Source organism: Ceratotherium simum, chromosome 14 (assembly GCF_057802395.1).
Source record: "Ceratotherium simum simum isolate JZ-2026a chromosome 14, ASM5780239v1, whole genome shotgun sequence".
Taxonomy (NCBI): Eukaryota; Metazoa; Chordata; class Mammalia; order Perissodactyla; family Rhinocerotidae; genus Ceratotherium; species Ceratotherium simum.
The window spans coordinates 19277210-19294030 of NC_141913.1; the positions used below are offsets into that span (position 1 = coordinate 19277210).

A 16821-nucleotide genomic window follows, 5' to 3' on the forward strand; every position below is an offset into this window, starting at 1 on the left:
AGGTGCAATTAGCCGTGGAAGAGGGGCTGCTGGAAGAAGTGAGGACACAGCTACACAGAGCCTTGTGGAATCTGAAATTTGTTTTTTATCCTAATGTTTGTAATTTCTCATCCTTTCCAGGTAATTCAGTTACAGCCCTACCAAGACAAGCACATTTCTTAACTCTTCGAACCACTGTCTGTCTTGGCAGACAAAAGGTCTAGCCATCTAAATGTGTCTTCAGTTCCACATCCTCACCCAAGCTCCAACTTCTCCTTACAAAAAATAAAAAAGTCACCACTCAGACAAGTCCAAGTCATTCTATCCCAGCACGACCTGTTATGCTATCTTGGAGGAAACCTAAAAATAAGTAATAAAGAAATGGTAATATTTGGTTAAGAATATGATGAAAGAGCATCAAAATCCTTCACTAGTTTATATCACATTGTTTTGGAATTTCCTAAAGAGATATATTCTTTGTTTTAAGATACATTTATACATAAACTCAATACAGCAAAGGAGCATAGTATTGTGATTTAAAAGATGGATTCTGAAATCAGAGCGCCTGAATTCACATCCTGCCTCCAACATTACCTAACTGGGTGACCTTGGGCAGATTACGTAAATTTCCTGTGCTAACGTTAAGAGTATTTTCAACCTTTGGACACAAAAGCTGATGAGGACTCCATTAATGGAATAAGTCTACAGCGAGGGTCAACAAACTTTTCTGTAAGGACCAGATAGTAAATATTTTAGGCTTTTTGGGCCACACAGTCTCTGTCATAATAGCTCAACTCTGTTGTAGTATAAAATTAGCCATAGATAATACGTAAACAATGGGCATGGCACATGGCCGTGTTCCAACACAACTTTATTTATAAAAATAGGTAGTTGGTAGATTTGGCCAGCGGGTAGAACTTTGGCATACACCATTTAGAATCTTAGTTTTTTGTTTTTTTTTTTGCACAGTGCTAATACATACTTGGTACTCAAATCTTTATCACTGTTATTACTGGGATATTGATAACTTTCCATTCCTCTAAACTAAATGTAATAAACTTATGATCACTCAGGAAGAATGAATATTAGAATAAATTATATAAAATGTTGTGTTCAATCACATAAAATGACAGGAATAGCACATAAAAGATCATGTGCAAATCATGTGCATAGTAAAAATATTTAATACCTGGTAGGGAATGGGCACAGATCTCTTAAGAATATATGTTGTCTTTAGCCCACCAGTGTGTATCACCTGGCCATAAGTGTTTTGAAAACAGTGTGCAAAAAGGGGATGACAAAGTGCTAACTCAGTCCCTGGTGAAACTCTCCTCTTGTGAAATCAGTGCCACTCTTTCCATAACTCATATATACTAGTGTTTGCAGGTGGGTTTAAATGGATGAATAACTTAGGAACATAATTAGCAGAGTGTGCTTTAGCCAACAATAAAAATGTTGAAAGTGGTCTCCATGGTTATGTCCAGATTTAGTCATCTGTTAATTTGCTTATAAAGCAGAATGATTTTGTAAAACGATTATTTCAAAGAATCAAATATACCGTGGTTAAATTATACAGCTTCATTCTCTGCTTGAGTCAGAGGGTTGGGCTTGGTTGCCCATATTGAGGCTGGTTCCTGAGATTGGCAGGAGGTCCATAGAGACCCTCTGGCTCAAGCAGAGATCCCTTACTCTGGGAAGTGACTGTTTGGTCTCAAGGGGCTTTCTTGTACCTGTGCCTCATCCCTCTATCTAGGCATCCAGCCTGGATTTTAGATTTTAGTTCCTGTTGCCCAGATTGTATACTCGGATTTTTTTTTTTTTTTTAATAAGTTGGCTGCTCAGACTGCTTCTCCAGATTCTAACTTTATTAATGTCAGAATGTGCTCAATTTTGCAAACCATGTTTAACCAATTAATTGGGTCTTACCCTTCACCTATTCTAAAGCCAGATTACCAGTGGGCACCTAATAAGCTATGGCTCAGCACCCAGACTTGCCGGGCCTACCCAGTAGTACCTACCCGCTAAAGACCAGCAAGACTAAATAAAAAATCCATCTTATGACCTCCAGCACAGTGCATAAGAGCTTGGCATCTCAAGTCACACGGACCCAGGTTTGAAAACTGGACTTATAGCAGTATCTACTGCATAGCCTTGTTAGGAAGATTATGAGAGACATGCAAACTAAGACGGTAGCACAGTGCCTGACAAAGAATAAGTATGTAATGAATGCTAGCATTTATGAACGCTATCATAATTTCCTGAAATCAGAGATCTCAAAGAATGAAAGTGAAATGGTCAGGGGTGTAGTGGTTCAATTAACCCTGTGGATAGACTTGCAAACTAAGAGATTCAGGAAGAGGGCCCAGTGCACAAACATTCTGTGAGTGCCTGCCAGGTGCCAACTGTCCTAGATACTAGAATCAAAAATGAATATGACAAATTCCTGTCCTCACAGGGTTTAAGGTCAAGACCAGGGCTGGACACAACAGCTCAAAATAGAGGTAGACATGGGATGCTGTGGGAGCACAGAGCAAAGACATTTGATTCAGCCTGGGACCCCAAGAGAAGATGTCTTGAGATGAATCTTGGTGGCTAAATAGAGTTAAGCAGGTAAAGACCATGCACTAAGCCACAAAAGTGTGAAATAGCCTGGTATAGCAATAAACATACAGGAAGTTCAATCCTACTGCAGTTTAAAATGCAAACTGGAGGGGCGATTGAAATTATATGTGATTCCTTACATGTGCAAGGGCTGGTCCCTGATCGAGAAGACTTCAGTATCCCAGGGAGGACTGGAAGCATTCTCCAGGTGAGGAAAGTTGCCCTGCCTGGCTTTTAGTGAGCCTTACACACCGTTTCTCATGCCATACAGTGATACAGTGTCCCATTTTCATGAGCTGCTGCACCTCCTGTGTCTCCTCTGTGTCCAGGGACCCACATCCTTCTGGCGTGCCTGGATGTATCAGAACGATACACGTGATCTAGCAACCTACTGTGGGTGGGGTAAAACCCGTTTTCATAGAACCTCAGAAGATTTTCTAAAGTCAAATACCCAACTAGGGTGAGGTAGAGACTTTCAGCTGGTTACAGAATATCCATGTCCAAAAGTGGAAGTGATTTGTGCCACTTCCAGGTCTGGCTCATAAAAATCTCCCACAAATCATCATCCTTGCCATATTTTCATTCAGAGATTGCATGTATGTACAGCTAGGGTGACCTTGGAAACCACATGTGGCAGATGGGAGAGCCATTGGCACTCTGGGTCCATGAATGACTGTGGAGTGGAGCAGAGCTCCCCTCCCCACCCCAAACTCCCATGATCCGAAACCCAATTATTGCTAAGTAAGCAAGAAATACATTTCAGTTAGGCTTAGGTCACTGAAATTTTAGGGTTTGGTATAGCAGCTGGCCTATTTTTTTGTTGTTGTTTGGTGAGGAAGATTGGCCCTGGCCTAACACCTGTCGCCAGTCTTCCTCTTTTTGCTTGAGGAAGATTGTCCCTGAGCTAACATCTGTGCCCATCTTCCTCTATTTTGTATGTGGGATGCTGCCACAGCATGGCCTGATGAGCAGCGCATAGGTCCGTGCCTGGGATCCGAACCCATGAACCCCAGGCCCCCGAAGCAGAGCGCACGAACCCAACCACTATGCCACTGGGCCGGCCAAGCTAGCCTATTGTAACTAATATATCTGGTTAAATATATTTGTGGCTTTCTTTTTTCTTTAAACCAGTACTAGAGAAAATTATTTCCTGGCTTCAGAGCACTACAGTACCTCCTCTTCATAGAAATCTATTTTTGTTAATCCAAAGCCTAGTAATTATTATATAATTGAATCAGAGTCTGCAAAAATAGTTATCTATAAAGGATAGGCTGATAACGTAAATCAATAAAGCTGGCCTGGTATGAAAAAAAGGAAAAAAAATGCAATTACGGGAATATGCTTGCCCTGCTTAAGAAGGAAGCTTCTATTTAGTTTCTAACAACAGTTGTCATGTCAGAATGCAGGTCATGTTTCTAGATCTTTCCATTTTTTGAGAGGATTGCGAGATCCAAAATTTATGTGATTTTTTTCAATTTTTAAACTCTGCAAGCTAAATAAAACACAGACCCCGCAATGTATGAACTGTGACTTTAAAGTGACACAGAATCCAGCTTTCAGATATGCCCTCCAAACCATCAGGGTGGCATCAGGTACTTTCTTGGAGAGCTCAGAATCATCTCTGATGCAAAAGAAACTAGCTCCGAGCAAGTCTTTAAAACAAGAAACCAAATCTGGGAGTTCAGAGAGAGTCCTCACAGTGCTGGAGTGAAACGTGAAACCTACTGAACCCAAGACATGCTGGACCTTGTCTGTCTATAGAGACTGAGAGAAGAAAATTTAGTCAATTGTGATGCTACACTCAGCAGCAGTGAGTAACAGAAGACAGATCCGGAACACGGTGGATAATGAGGGCCAAGAATCCAAGAGCGATCGAGAGAAAACTGGTGAGGAGTCCTGAAGTAGCTAGTCACACTTTCTGTCACCACAGCTCCGAGCAGCATCAGCTTTCATCTGGAATGAGTTGCCTCTGCCTGTGGAGACGACAAGCCCTGCTCCCTTCATGCTCTCACTGCTCCCTTGAACCTCTGGCCGTGGTCCAAACAATTCCAGTGTCCACTGATCGTCATCTGTGAAACCTCCCAACATGAACAGCGGCATCTTCTCTCATAGACCCAGAGTTCCCACAATAGCCCAAGGCCCTGGGAATGGAAAATTTTCCAAGTCAAATTTTAAGAGCACAGGAAGCTGCTCTATGTCTCAGAGCCTACTTCAAGGAGGGGACAGCCTTCTTCTGATAAATTCAAAGGACGTTCTGAAAGGCACTGTCTTAATGGCCTCGTTGAGCCTGCTCTTTGCCAAGGATGCTATAGGGTATGGTAAACACGCCAGCTTCTTTGGACTCAGGTGGACCAGGATTTAACCTCCACTTCACTATGTTCTAACAGCATGTACCTACTTTGCTGTACTGGGGGAGGGTCAAATGAAATAACGGATATAAAGCACTCAGTACAGGGCCTAACATGTAAAGTACCCCAAACAATAGCTTTTGCTATTATTATGGAGAATGAAGCTGCATAATGTCGAGTGATTTAGGTAGGGGTTGTTAAGGCAAGCACCAGTGAGTGTTGTAAACATAAGACACACTCCATAAATGTTTGTTTAATATAAGAGCGATTGTAATTAAGTCTAAGCTTTAAAGAGCAGGAAGCTAACAGTTTCTGTTTCCTATCCTGGGGCTAGAGGGGATGGTTCCAGGAAAAGTGAGTTATCAGCTATATTGTACATTCACCCTGATTTTATTAGTGACGCTGATATGGAAGGAACTACATGCAAAGATCATTAAAAGGGATACAGTCTCTGCAACCAGCTCCACTGGCCAAAAGGGCACGGAAAGACATTTACTAATGAGGGTGATTAAACATGACTTGATAACCACCAAAAGCCCTGCTGATTATGGCAGTGAAGCAGATAAAGAAGGAACCTCACCCTCTGAAAAGAGACTCGACATTATACAGAAGTGTCTGTCCAACTGCCAACAGCTCTGTGAGGAAATAATGCTCCTGTTAGAACACATCCAATGCTAGTTTCAAATGTGGGGCCCAACCTCATCTCCTGACAATCCAAACCAGAGCAGGATATCCACAGGCACTGATAAAAGTCTACCATTCACAAGACAAGCAAAAAGATATAGAGGTATTTGTTGATTTGTTTTGTTTTTCTTTTCTTAGGCCTCTTTTAGGTATTTTGTTAAAGAAACTAGTACCCTGTGTTTTGGCACAGAACTTAGATAGAGATGCTAATCAACAGCAGGGAAGATAAGGGGCTACCTTTGTAAGGGACTGCTTTGCTTTGTTTTCTTTCTAATCACTGAGCTCCCGAAGAAGGATAATTTCTCTCCGCAGGAAGAATAGGAATCTTGGCTGAGCCAGCTTTAGGCTAGAGGTACAGCCTCCCTGGGACAGCTGCTGTAGACCCGCCTGTGCCTGTAACCACAGGCATCCGCCAACCACCTAACGTGACCTCTAAGATCCACCCATCCTTTAAAGCTGATGATGCTTTAAGACTGTCTGACTGAGACATCAAGTAGACCACTGCCTGATTAAGATAAGCAGTGTCTCCCTCCTATGGCACAGTCTCCATCCACACGCTCCACAAAATACCAGCCATGTGTAATAAGAATCGACTACAATTTGTCTAGAACTTAACATGGCATCACTTCCATTTCTGAGGCCCGCTCTTGTAAACAGATAATATCTTAAAAAAAAACTAATTAAAAAGTATGAATCATGTTCTGTTGCCAAAAATGCTTCAAGCACACTAGAAAGAGATATAGAATTTCTAACAGGGAGCCACATGTGAATTATGGAAAATAGAATACCGTATATTTCACAAAACTGAACTTCTCAGGAACTGACCATAATTTTAAGATTTAAAGCAATAGTATCTTACTTAGAAAATGGAGAAGCATTTGGAATATATTCACTTGGAAAGTAAGAGTAAAAAATAAATGGTCTCTCTTTCTTAAGGAAAAAAAAAAGTAAATGATAAGATCTACCAAAAACCTTGAAGAAAATCTTGACGAATTCAGTTGGAGAATTTATCCAAACAGATACGAGGACATATTAGAAAGTGATAGTAATGAAAACTGTGTGGTATTGGCCCAAGAACAGACAAATGAACAAGTAGTACAGCATAGAGCCAGGAAGCCGACCCACACACAAATATAACCACCTGCTTTACGACAAATGAGCCACTGCAGTGCAGTGGAGAAGGGTTACCTTTTTAGTAAACAGTGCTAGATATCTACACCGCAAGAAAACAAAAAAAATCTCTGACCCATATCTTATATCAGATGAATAATCCATTACAGATGGATCACAGATTTAATATGATAGGTAAAAGCATAAAGCTTCAAGAAGACAATATAAAGGTTTTCTTTGGTGAGGGAGATTCATTACCTGGGGGTAGACAAAGTTTTCTTAAATAGGATATAAATGCACTAACCATAATGGAAAAAATAGACAAATTGGACTTCATTAAAATTAAAAACTTCTGTTCATCATAAGACATCATTAAGAGAATAAAAAAGCAAGCTATAGAATGGGAGAAGATATTTACAATACATTTATCTGACAAAGAACCAATATCCGTAATATATAAGGACCTCCTACAAATCAAAAAAAAGACTGATGACTTGATAGAAAAGTAGACAAATAAGCTGAAAAGAAACTTTGCAAAGAAGATATCAAAATGATGAGTAAGTCAGTAGGAATATCCCAATTAAATCATGAGACACACACCATCAGAGTGGCTAAAATTTTACAAGACTGAAAAAAACCAAGTGCTAGTGAGGATGTAGGGCAGTTAGAACTTGCACAGTGCCGTGGCAAGGGGAGGTGTGAACTGGTACAACTACTTAGGAAAACTGGCAGGACTGTACTAAAGCTGCACATAGGCACATTCTAGGACCTAGAAGTCCAACCCCTGCACACATGCCAACAGAAATGCACCAAAACATATGCACAAGAATGTTCATGGCAGTTTTATTCATAATAACTCAACTGGATCAACTCAAATATCCAAGTGTCATAGAATGGATAAATAAGATGTGGTTAATTCTTACAATGGAATGCTATTCAGCAACAACAAAAATGAACTACTTTTAAATACAGAATGCATGAGTCTCACAGATATAACGTTGAGTAAAGGAAGCCAGACAGGAACAGTACCTACTCTATGACATTAATTTGCATAATAAAATCACAAACCAGGTAATGCAAATGTGTGGTGATAAAAATAAAAAATACTGATTACTTTTGGCAGAGGACGTGCCGCCTGGCAGGGGGTACAAGGGAAGCTTTTGTGGTGCTGGAAATGTTCTTTGTTGACATGAGTGGTGGTTATGCTCTTAAACACGTAGGAAGCGTTCTGCTTCTGGTTGGGATACACAAAATCATGAGATAATTATTCACACTCTACTGCCAAGAACAAGCCAGATAAGTTACCAAATCACAGATTTTTGAAAACATAAGATAGCTGAGAACATAATGAGGTCTAACTGAACAAAAATGAAGACACTGACAAGCCCTTTCTAGGAGAAAGAAGACCCACAGCTACTTTTATCCCCAGAAGAGGAGTGAGAGGAAAAAGAAAGGAATCTGTCATTAAATGGTAAAAGGACAAATCATCCTGACTTTGAGGGAAACTTGAGTGGCCATGAGTGGACAGGCTAGATGGATTCACATCCTGAGGGAGTCTGCACCCACCACCAACTCTTTCCCACACGCCTTTACCTAGTGCGCGAGGCGGTACAACAAAGGTTGGGTGCAGGGCCAAAGATCTGTCATGCTATAAGGAAGTCTGGATTTGATAATTTCCGAAAAGTGGATGAGGGTGTGAAACCAGAGACAGGACACTCATTAGGATGCTGTCACAGGACAGTAAAGATTCTGACTTACATTAACGTAGTGGCCTTGGTGAAGGAGATGAGTGAATGGATTTCATGGACCACTTCAGAAGTAGAGGAGACAAAACTCTTGGTGTAGCATTCCTACACTGCATATTTTATTCTGCTATTGTGAGGTAAAAATTAGAATGAATAAAAACACCCATTATGTAATTATGTCACAATTTTCTATAATGAGAACTGCAAATGGAAATCACAACAGAGGATCAGAGATGGGTGGAAGCTCTTGATCTAGATAGACTAAAATGCCGTCAAAGAACCAAGAGGCTACAAAAAGATGCCACAGGAAGACCAGTACTAAATATATTAGCCACAGTGGACAATACAGAGAAAGTTCTAGAAAAATCTTTGGACTATCAAGGAAGTGGGTAGGAAGCAATACATTCATGCCCAAGAGTTCATGTGGGGGCAAAGAAAACTTTAGAAGTCAGGAAAAGAAGAGGTTGAAGATTTATGATGATAATTTCAATAAATCTTGCCATAGGTAAGTTTCACCATTTGATCTCAAGCATCCATCTAAGTGGATAAAGTCAATAAAGGAAGTAAGTCTTTCCTAAAATAACTACAACAATAAAACTTCATTAAATAATTTCTTAAGGGATTGGTGGGAAGGGAGGAGAAAGCCTAATCGAGTGACATTGAGTGCCCTGGTCCAGACTCTCAGATGCTGAGAACTAGTGTGGTTCATGGTTCTCGCCTCTAGGCCTCCAATTCTGTGCAGCATCCACCTACGACTGGTGGCCTTCCAGTTATTACTATTTTCACTGAAGCTTCATTGAGTTGGGTTTAGGTTTATGCCTAGAAAATTATGCAGAATGACATGAAAAATAAAATACCAAAAAAGATTTATGAGATAATGTGATCAATATACGTTTGCTGATCTTGAACATAGCTCAGGAAAGTGAAAGGATAGATTAATTAAGGATTAAGCTAAACATGAATTTTAATATCCAAAGACATTTATAAGGAAGAAACCCTGGGGTGTATTTATAGAGCCACTTTAATTAGTCAGTATTCAAAACAGCTTTACACACGAGTCAAGTTTTCAACAGATTTTAAACACATATCTCTTCTAAATGACAGAGCTGAGGAATATTGTTAACCAAGCATGGAAGCTGGAAACTGGGCTTGAGTTCTGACTCTGCCAGTACAAACTCTGAGACTGAATGATGTAATTTGCTACAAATGTAAAACGGAAAACCATAACAGGCTGCCACAAAGGTTATACACAACAATGGACGTGAATGTGCTTTATAAAACAAAAAGTGATATACTATTTCCTCAAAGGAATAAAGAAGGGAAAGAGAAAGTATGTTCATGAAAATTTACTTTTATTCAAGTTAGCAGTCCTATCACTAACGTCTACATATATACTTAAGACAGAGCACGCCGGAATGTACTGATAATGATCCAAGACCCAAGAATTCTAGGTTCTTTTTCTGACTGCTATCCTGACATTTGCATTAGAAAGTGGAAATGACGTAACTATCAAATGTATCTAAGAAATACCTGTCATAGTGATTTCTCGAGGATTATCTTAAAATCGTCCAGATAATTTCAAGAGGAACTATATCAGAGAAGTTATTTTAGGCTGTGACATAAGACAGAGCTGCATTTAAATCCTGCATCTATCACTTCCTAGCTTTATGAGTTTGTAGAATCCAACCATCCTTAGGCTCTGTCTTCTATCACAAAGGTGAAGATATTCACAGTAAAATATCACAAGTTTCAAAGATTTAAGAGAGAACAGCATTTAAAGTACTTAGCAGAAAGCCTGGTATGTAGTACAGACCTTATAAATGTTAGCTATTTTAATATCTAAATTGCTGCTTCCCAGAAGATAAAGATTCTTTGTTTTCCAACCATTGGTCATTCTTATGCTTGGACAAGTATGCAGTTCCTTATGGACACAGTGACATAGAAGCTCATTTTATTTTATAGCCAAATGGAGCTTCAACATTTATTGAGCAACTACTCTGAGCCAGGCACCATGACAGACACTATGGATACAAAGATGAGCTACATATTGTCTGTAACTCAAGAATGTAGGACCACTGAGGGTAGATATTTGTTGGCTCTGCCCACATCTGTATTCCCAGTGATTAAAATAGTGCCTGGAATATTCAATGTGCTTGGGAAATATGCTTGTGGAATGAATAGTCTAGTGCTTTTTCTGCCATACGTATAAATATGTAAATCTCAATGTAGAAATACTTTTACTTATATTTTGGGTATCCAATAATGAAAAACCGTAATGAAAAATATTTTTATTAGTACAAATATAATTGGAATTAGGTTTAAATCTCAGGCTTCTTGAAGCAATGTTAATGATTTTCTCACAAACTAAATACAATGACATTGGGCTCTTCAAAAAAAAATTCAAGAAATGTGCAGCACACGTTGGAAAGAATTCACCAAGTGTTTGATAACGTGATAACAGAAAGGAAACTTGGTACCATTTTCTTACTGCTTGTATTAACATCTTTCCTACCATTTAAATGATGTGATTATAAAATTTCATTTAAAGATTTAAAATATTGCTCACCTGGTCTTCTTCTCCCCCACCTTCTTCATCATATTTTAAAATATTATCTCTTACATCATCTTCTGGATCAATTAAAAGTTGCTTGGCCTGGCGTTCTTTATCCCGGCGCTTCATCCATACCACAAACATCAGAACAAGGACTACAGAGGAAAATAGCAAAAAAAATATAATTTTTAAGACAACATATAATCACAGTCTTCAATAATATACTTATATGGGTCAAAAACGTGAAATGCATAGTCTACTCTATTATCTATTTCTCGCCTCACATTCAGAGAGATGAGACAAAACAGGGCCCCACCACTGGGTTCCGAGTGCAAAGAACTGGTTCCAGTCCCTGGCACCCTGTGAACCCAGTGGGTGAACATTTGTCCTCAGTTTCATCATCTACAAATGGGGACAGTAACTATTTCTATCTTTACTTTGTCTTGCTAAAGGATAGGATACCCTTGTAAATTCTAAAACAACAAACAGTAAGTTAAATTGTTACTTGTTATTTAATCGCTGTTTCATTCAGGTTGGTCAGTCACCATTATGCTCCTGGAATCAGAGAATGGCACTTCTCAAGGCCCTTCTCATTGCCACGATGACTTCAGTAGTAAATTGGAAGTGGATCAACTCTTGGGGCTTGAGGGGTTTTGATTCCCAAACGACAGTGTTTTTCTACTGCACTATTGTGCATCCCCATTTCATATTAAACCGCATGTTTCAGGTAAGGCTAGGGGATTAAGTTCGAGTACTGAAATAACATTAGGCTTGCATGCCTTACACTTTTGTGCCAGGTCTAGAACCATAAATTTTCCAGAGGGTTGATGTTAAAATCAGCACCAATTTATTTTCCTTCAAAATGCTATAGTCATTTCTCCATGCCATAATCCATCATATCTAAGTCTTTCTTGATAAGGTTGGCATATATGCCACATTTTAGTTGAAACTGAAACATATCCCGAAGTGCACATCTAGAAATGCATTCTCTCTAAAATCTGGGGATATCAGTTTACATCCTGAAGCAAAAGATTTAATGACTCCTATTTGAGCACATTTTTATTACTGGCCATAAAAGTAAATATCCTCCTTTTAAAGCCAGATACATGATCTCATTTGCCATTGTTCCAAGGCTAAATCTAGCAAGCAGATTATTAGTATAGCATGCAGGTTTCAAATTATAGTCAAAGTAGTCTCCACACAGGAAGTAAAAAATGCTCAAGCTTCTATAGTAATTGCTTAGAATAAAGGAACAGAATTCTAAATTACCAGAACACTTGTAAATGGAGAAAACATAAAAGAAATGGCCAACATTTTCAAGGAAGTGATTGGTGCATAGCAAGATCGCACAATAAACTAAGTCCTGATGCTATTCAACAATAAAACACAGGGCCCAGGCAATTTATCCTTTTAACCTGCATGCTTAAAAGTGGTTCCTAAAGTACTTTCCAGTGGTTAATTTCTTGCATTCCACTGAACCAAAGATTGCAAAGTATCTTAAAAAAGGAGCAATTCCTTAATCTAGACTTGCTCTAAAGACAGACAATTTATTGAGCTGTGTAATCATTTCTATTATCAAATGTGCTGTGTGAAGTACAATCTCTCACTATTTTACGCAGCCCTTCAGAAACAATTACTTTGATCCTTGCATGACTGGAGCAGGTTGCTGACTGCGCTTTACACGAAGGAAAGGGAAGGAAAGCAATATACTTATTTTCCTAAATCATCTATTACGTGCCATAAATTCATACTCAAATCATAAGATAAGTGCTCCAACTTAGGACTGTCTAACGTTTTTCTATGGAAAGAGTTTGCTGGAGCTCCCCAAGCCATCAGCATCAGAAAACTGCAATGGGAGAGGTATGCGGGCTGGGTTTGCTGCAAACACGTAAAGCTTGAAACAATGCTCAGGCTTTTTTTCTCATTCTAAAGTGGACTTGGCTGTCCCATATGTGATTGGCAGAAAATGCTCAGAGGTTGAAGAGAGTTGTTACATAACTCTGAAGGGCAATAGCAACAAGTTACTTTGCTAAAGATCCTAGAAGCAAATAGAGTTAAAATCTAAGAACCACTGAAAGTACTTACTGAGCAGGATGATGATGCAAAGCAGGATGGCAATGATGGCACCCGTGCCAAGCCCTGCACCCACGATTCTGTCTACGTCTGTGCAGTCCCCGTTGGAGTCACACTGGCAAACCTTCACGCGCAGGATGGAAATATTTGATTTGGGAGGATTACCCGAATCTGTGATTATGATTGGAACTTCATATATCCCAGCTTCAAGAAATTTTATCTTTAAATTAAGCTGAGCAAAATCACCTATGTGAAAAAGGAAAAAATATAGTTTGATAATTAATACATATTATGATAAAAAACACAGCATTTTCTGGAATGTATTTACTACCTGATAGTATATATAAGCGTGTATATACTATACGTATAATAGTAGGTATAAGCGGATTACAACAATGCTGTGCTGTGAAGACTCTTTCGGCTTTAAGGGCTTTTAATAACTTATTTAAACTTTAAGTAGCTTTTAAAATATATTTAATGAGATTATAAAGCACCTAAAATTAACTTTTCATAACAGGCTTCAGAACTTCTTAACTGCACGCGTATTCAAATAATTAACCTGTTCTTACCATTAAGCCGAGTGATGGTCCAATTTTTCTTAATACTCGCTGGAGACAAAGGCAGATCAAAAGCAAACGGTCCAGCATTTGGATCAATGTCATAATCAAGTGCGGTGATGTTAATTGAATTGGGGTCTGGAGTTTCACAAGTCTCTGCCTCTTGAGGTAACACTTGAGGGGCATTGTCATTAATATCAAGTAAATAGATCTGCAGTGTTCCCGTTCCACTCATAGGAGGAATTCCTTAAAAGGGAGAAAAATCACAAATTGACGCTGAACAGTTCTCTCCCATGAGTCTCAATTACAGTGAAATTCTCAAAGCTTCTAGCCTTCTTGCCCTTATCACTGCATAACCTTGGAAAAATCTAGTTGCCACAGCATCTGGACAGACTGTTTGTGGAACAAGGCCACTTCTTACTTCCTTTCTAGGATGACCTTGAGCTGCCACTGCTGGGGTGCAAGCAGCTGAGCACGGTGACAATGTGTGCCCCCGCTGAGTTGGTTCTGCACCTTCCCTGCCCTCGTTGTCTGTTACTCAGGGCCCCGTGCACAACACACTGCTCTAGGCACTGCAGGGAACGTGAGAGAAGCAGAACACCAGGCTCGTGATCTTGTGGACTCTACTCTTTTGATGAAAAACCAAGACATGTGCATGAAAGAACGTAAAAATGCTTTTAAAGCTCAAACACAGCTATGAAAAATTGAAACAGTCTACAGACGAGTAACATAGACCCACAGACCTCATCTCGGGCAGGAACACCATGGAGAAGAGAAATGATATTTATTGATCAACCAACCACCTCTTTGAGAGAGTATTAGGTCGCTCCATATACATTCTTTCATTGTAATTCTATGAAGTAGGTTTGAAGTAGGTTTAAATATACAAGAAACTCAAGTCTATATAAACTGCTCATGCTCACATACTCATAAGTATTGTTGCTACTAACGATAGGTCTGCCTGACTCCAAACCCGTTCTCATTCCACTATAAAATGTTGTCTCTACCACTTCTTGTGATAATTTAGTCTGGTGATTTGGCCTCCGCTATATGATAAATATTTATAAATAAATATACATACTAAATATATATATATAATATAATAGAAATATTATGTTATTATATATAAATACATAATATAACACAATTATATTATTTAACTGAATTATATTATTTTATATATATTATACTATGTTAGAAATACAAACATTTTCTAAATAAGGCTGCATACAAAGACCCAGAGGTGTAAGTGACCTGCCCAAGAACATGGAACTAGGAAGGAGCACACACACACTCCCGAGGAGGGGCCAAGGAGAAATCTCCGTGGACCTCTCTGAGGAACACAGATGGCTCCGAGAGCAGGGAGAGTGAGGGAGGAGATGTTAACAATATTCTAATAGCACCACAACCACCACGATACTCCACAGTACAAGGAATTTTCACATTTATCATCACGTTTAATATTATTTGATTCTCATAACAACTCTATAGAATAGGCAAGCAGCAAAAACAATTTATCAATAATGAAACTAAGGCACAGAGAGTGTAAGGCCTTGCCCAAACATTAAGGAGCAGAACCAGGGCTCCAAATCGAGCCTCGAGATTTAAAGCCGAGTGCATTGGCAAAGCATCACAGCTAGATAGATTTAACTGCTCACTTCTCTCTCACATCAAACACCCTTTCAATTAGAAAACAATCTACCTTGGTGAATGCAAAATTTGGTTGTAACTCACAACCAACATAAATACATACAATTTTATATCTCTTTAAGTCTCAACATAATGGTGCAAGATATATTACTTCAGCTTCCCCTTACATACGACGAGAGAGCATGAAACAGACACTAATGCTGTGCTCTGATGTGCAACAGCAGAAGCTGTTCCTACCAAGCGTCAACTCTAAATATTTGAACAGTAGGTCTCATGTTAGAAAGGCCAGGAAATATTGCTTTGGCCCTGTCACCATGTAGATTTATGACAGATAATAATCTCATTGAATCTTATTATACATGATTCCGAAAGGTTCATGGAAACTGTTCTTATCATAAGTGTTGATAAGCAATGTTTTTCAAGCCGCACATCTCGACCACCAACTTGAAGACTGCTATTTTTATTAGATGTTAACATTCATAGTCTAACACTAAAATTATTTTAAAATATGGTTGTGATTCAGTTTTGAAACTATTAACACATCATAGAAATATTTATTTGAGTGTTGAGTTTGTGCCAGGCACTGCTTTAAAAGCTTTATGTGTACAGCCATTTTATCTTCCCCAAAAACACCCTGAGTTAGGTACTGCCACCATCATCTCTATATAACAGAAAAAGGAAATGGACAGATGTAAAACCTGGTTGCCAATCCCACAGTTGGGAAGTGGCAGAGATGGAGTCTGGACCCAGGGGGTCAGGTAGAACTTCAGAGCCTGCACTCTTAAACACACGCCATACTGAGGGCTAACAGAGCAAAACAGATCCATCACCAGGTTTATGTAAGTCATTTTTGTCTTATATAACTAAAAAAAATGTGCTATCAGGGCCGGCCCTGTGGCCTTGTGGTTAAGTTCAGCACCCTCTGCTTCAGCAGCCTGGGTTTGATTCCCAGGCACCAACCTACACCACTCATCAGTGACCATGCTGTGGTGACGACCCACATACAAAATAGAGGAAGACTGACACAGACCTTAGCTCAGGGCAAATCTTCACCAGGAAAAAAAAAAGTGCTATCTATTAATCTCAACCATTTAGAGTCTAGCAGAGACCCAGAATGAAGAAACAAAAGGTGCCAAACTATATGTTCCAAAACCAACACATTAAAAGCTGGTGTTCTCACTTATCTCAATTTATGCAAAAAATTAAGAGTTTCCTGGCCCATGGCAGACCAGAGACAGAGAATTAGAAGGAAGAAAAGTGCTAGAGACAGACAAACTGATAGCAGCAAATGGACTGACTAGAAGAAATAAAAAGACCAACTCAAAAAACACAGTGTTTGGGGCCATTGAGAACAGACTCAACCTGCAATAATGAGGCATCGACGCGGAGCAGGGCAGAAAACCCACAAAGGCTTGTAATCACAATATGAGGCTATAATGGAGGGTGTATGGACACTGGGAACATTCATTACAGAAGACAAGGAATATGTCATAGAAAGCCCAGCGGAAAAGGGAAATAGAAGT

The 16821-nt window shown here is 39.3% G+C and overlaps 1 protein-coding gene across 2 annotated transcripts in view; it reads right to left on the bottom strand.

Moving 5' to 3' along the window:
• Positions 1-16821, bottom strand: part of CDH2 (cadherin 2) — a 210081-nt gene that overhangs the window by 17894 nt on the left and 175366 nt on the right. For both annotated transcript variants that reach the window (XM_087439098.1, XM_087439099.1), the window contains 3 exons: positions 13661-13894; positions 13104-13337; positions 11034-11173 (listed from right to left, as the gene is read on the bottom strand). In XM_087439098.1, coding sequence (XP_087295224.1) covers positions 11034-11173; positions 13104-13337; positions 13661-13894 — 608 coding nt within the window. The remainder of the gene's footprint in view (positions 1-11033; positions 11174-13103; positions 13338-13660; positions 13895-16821) is intronic.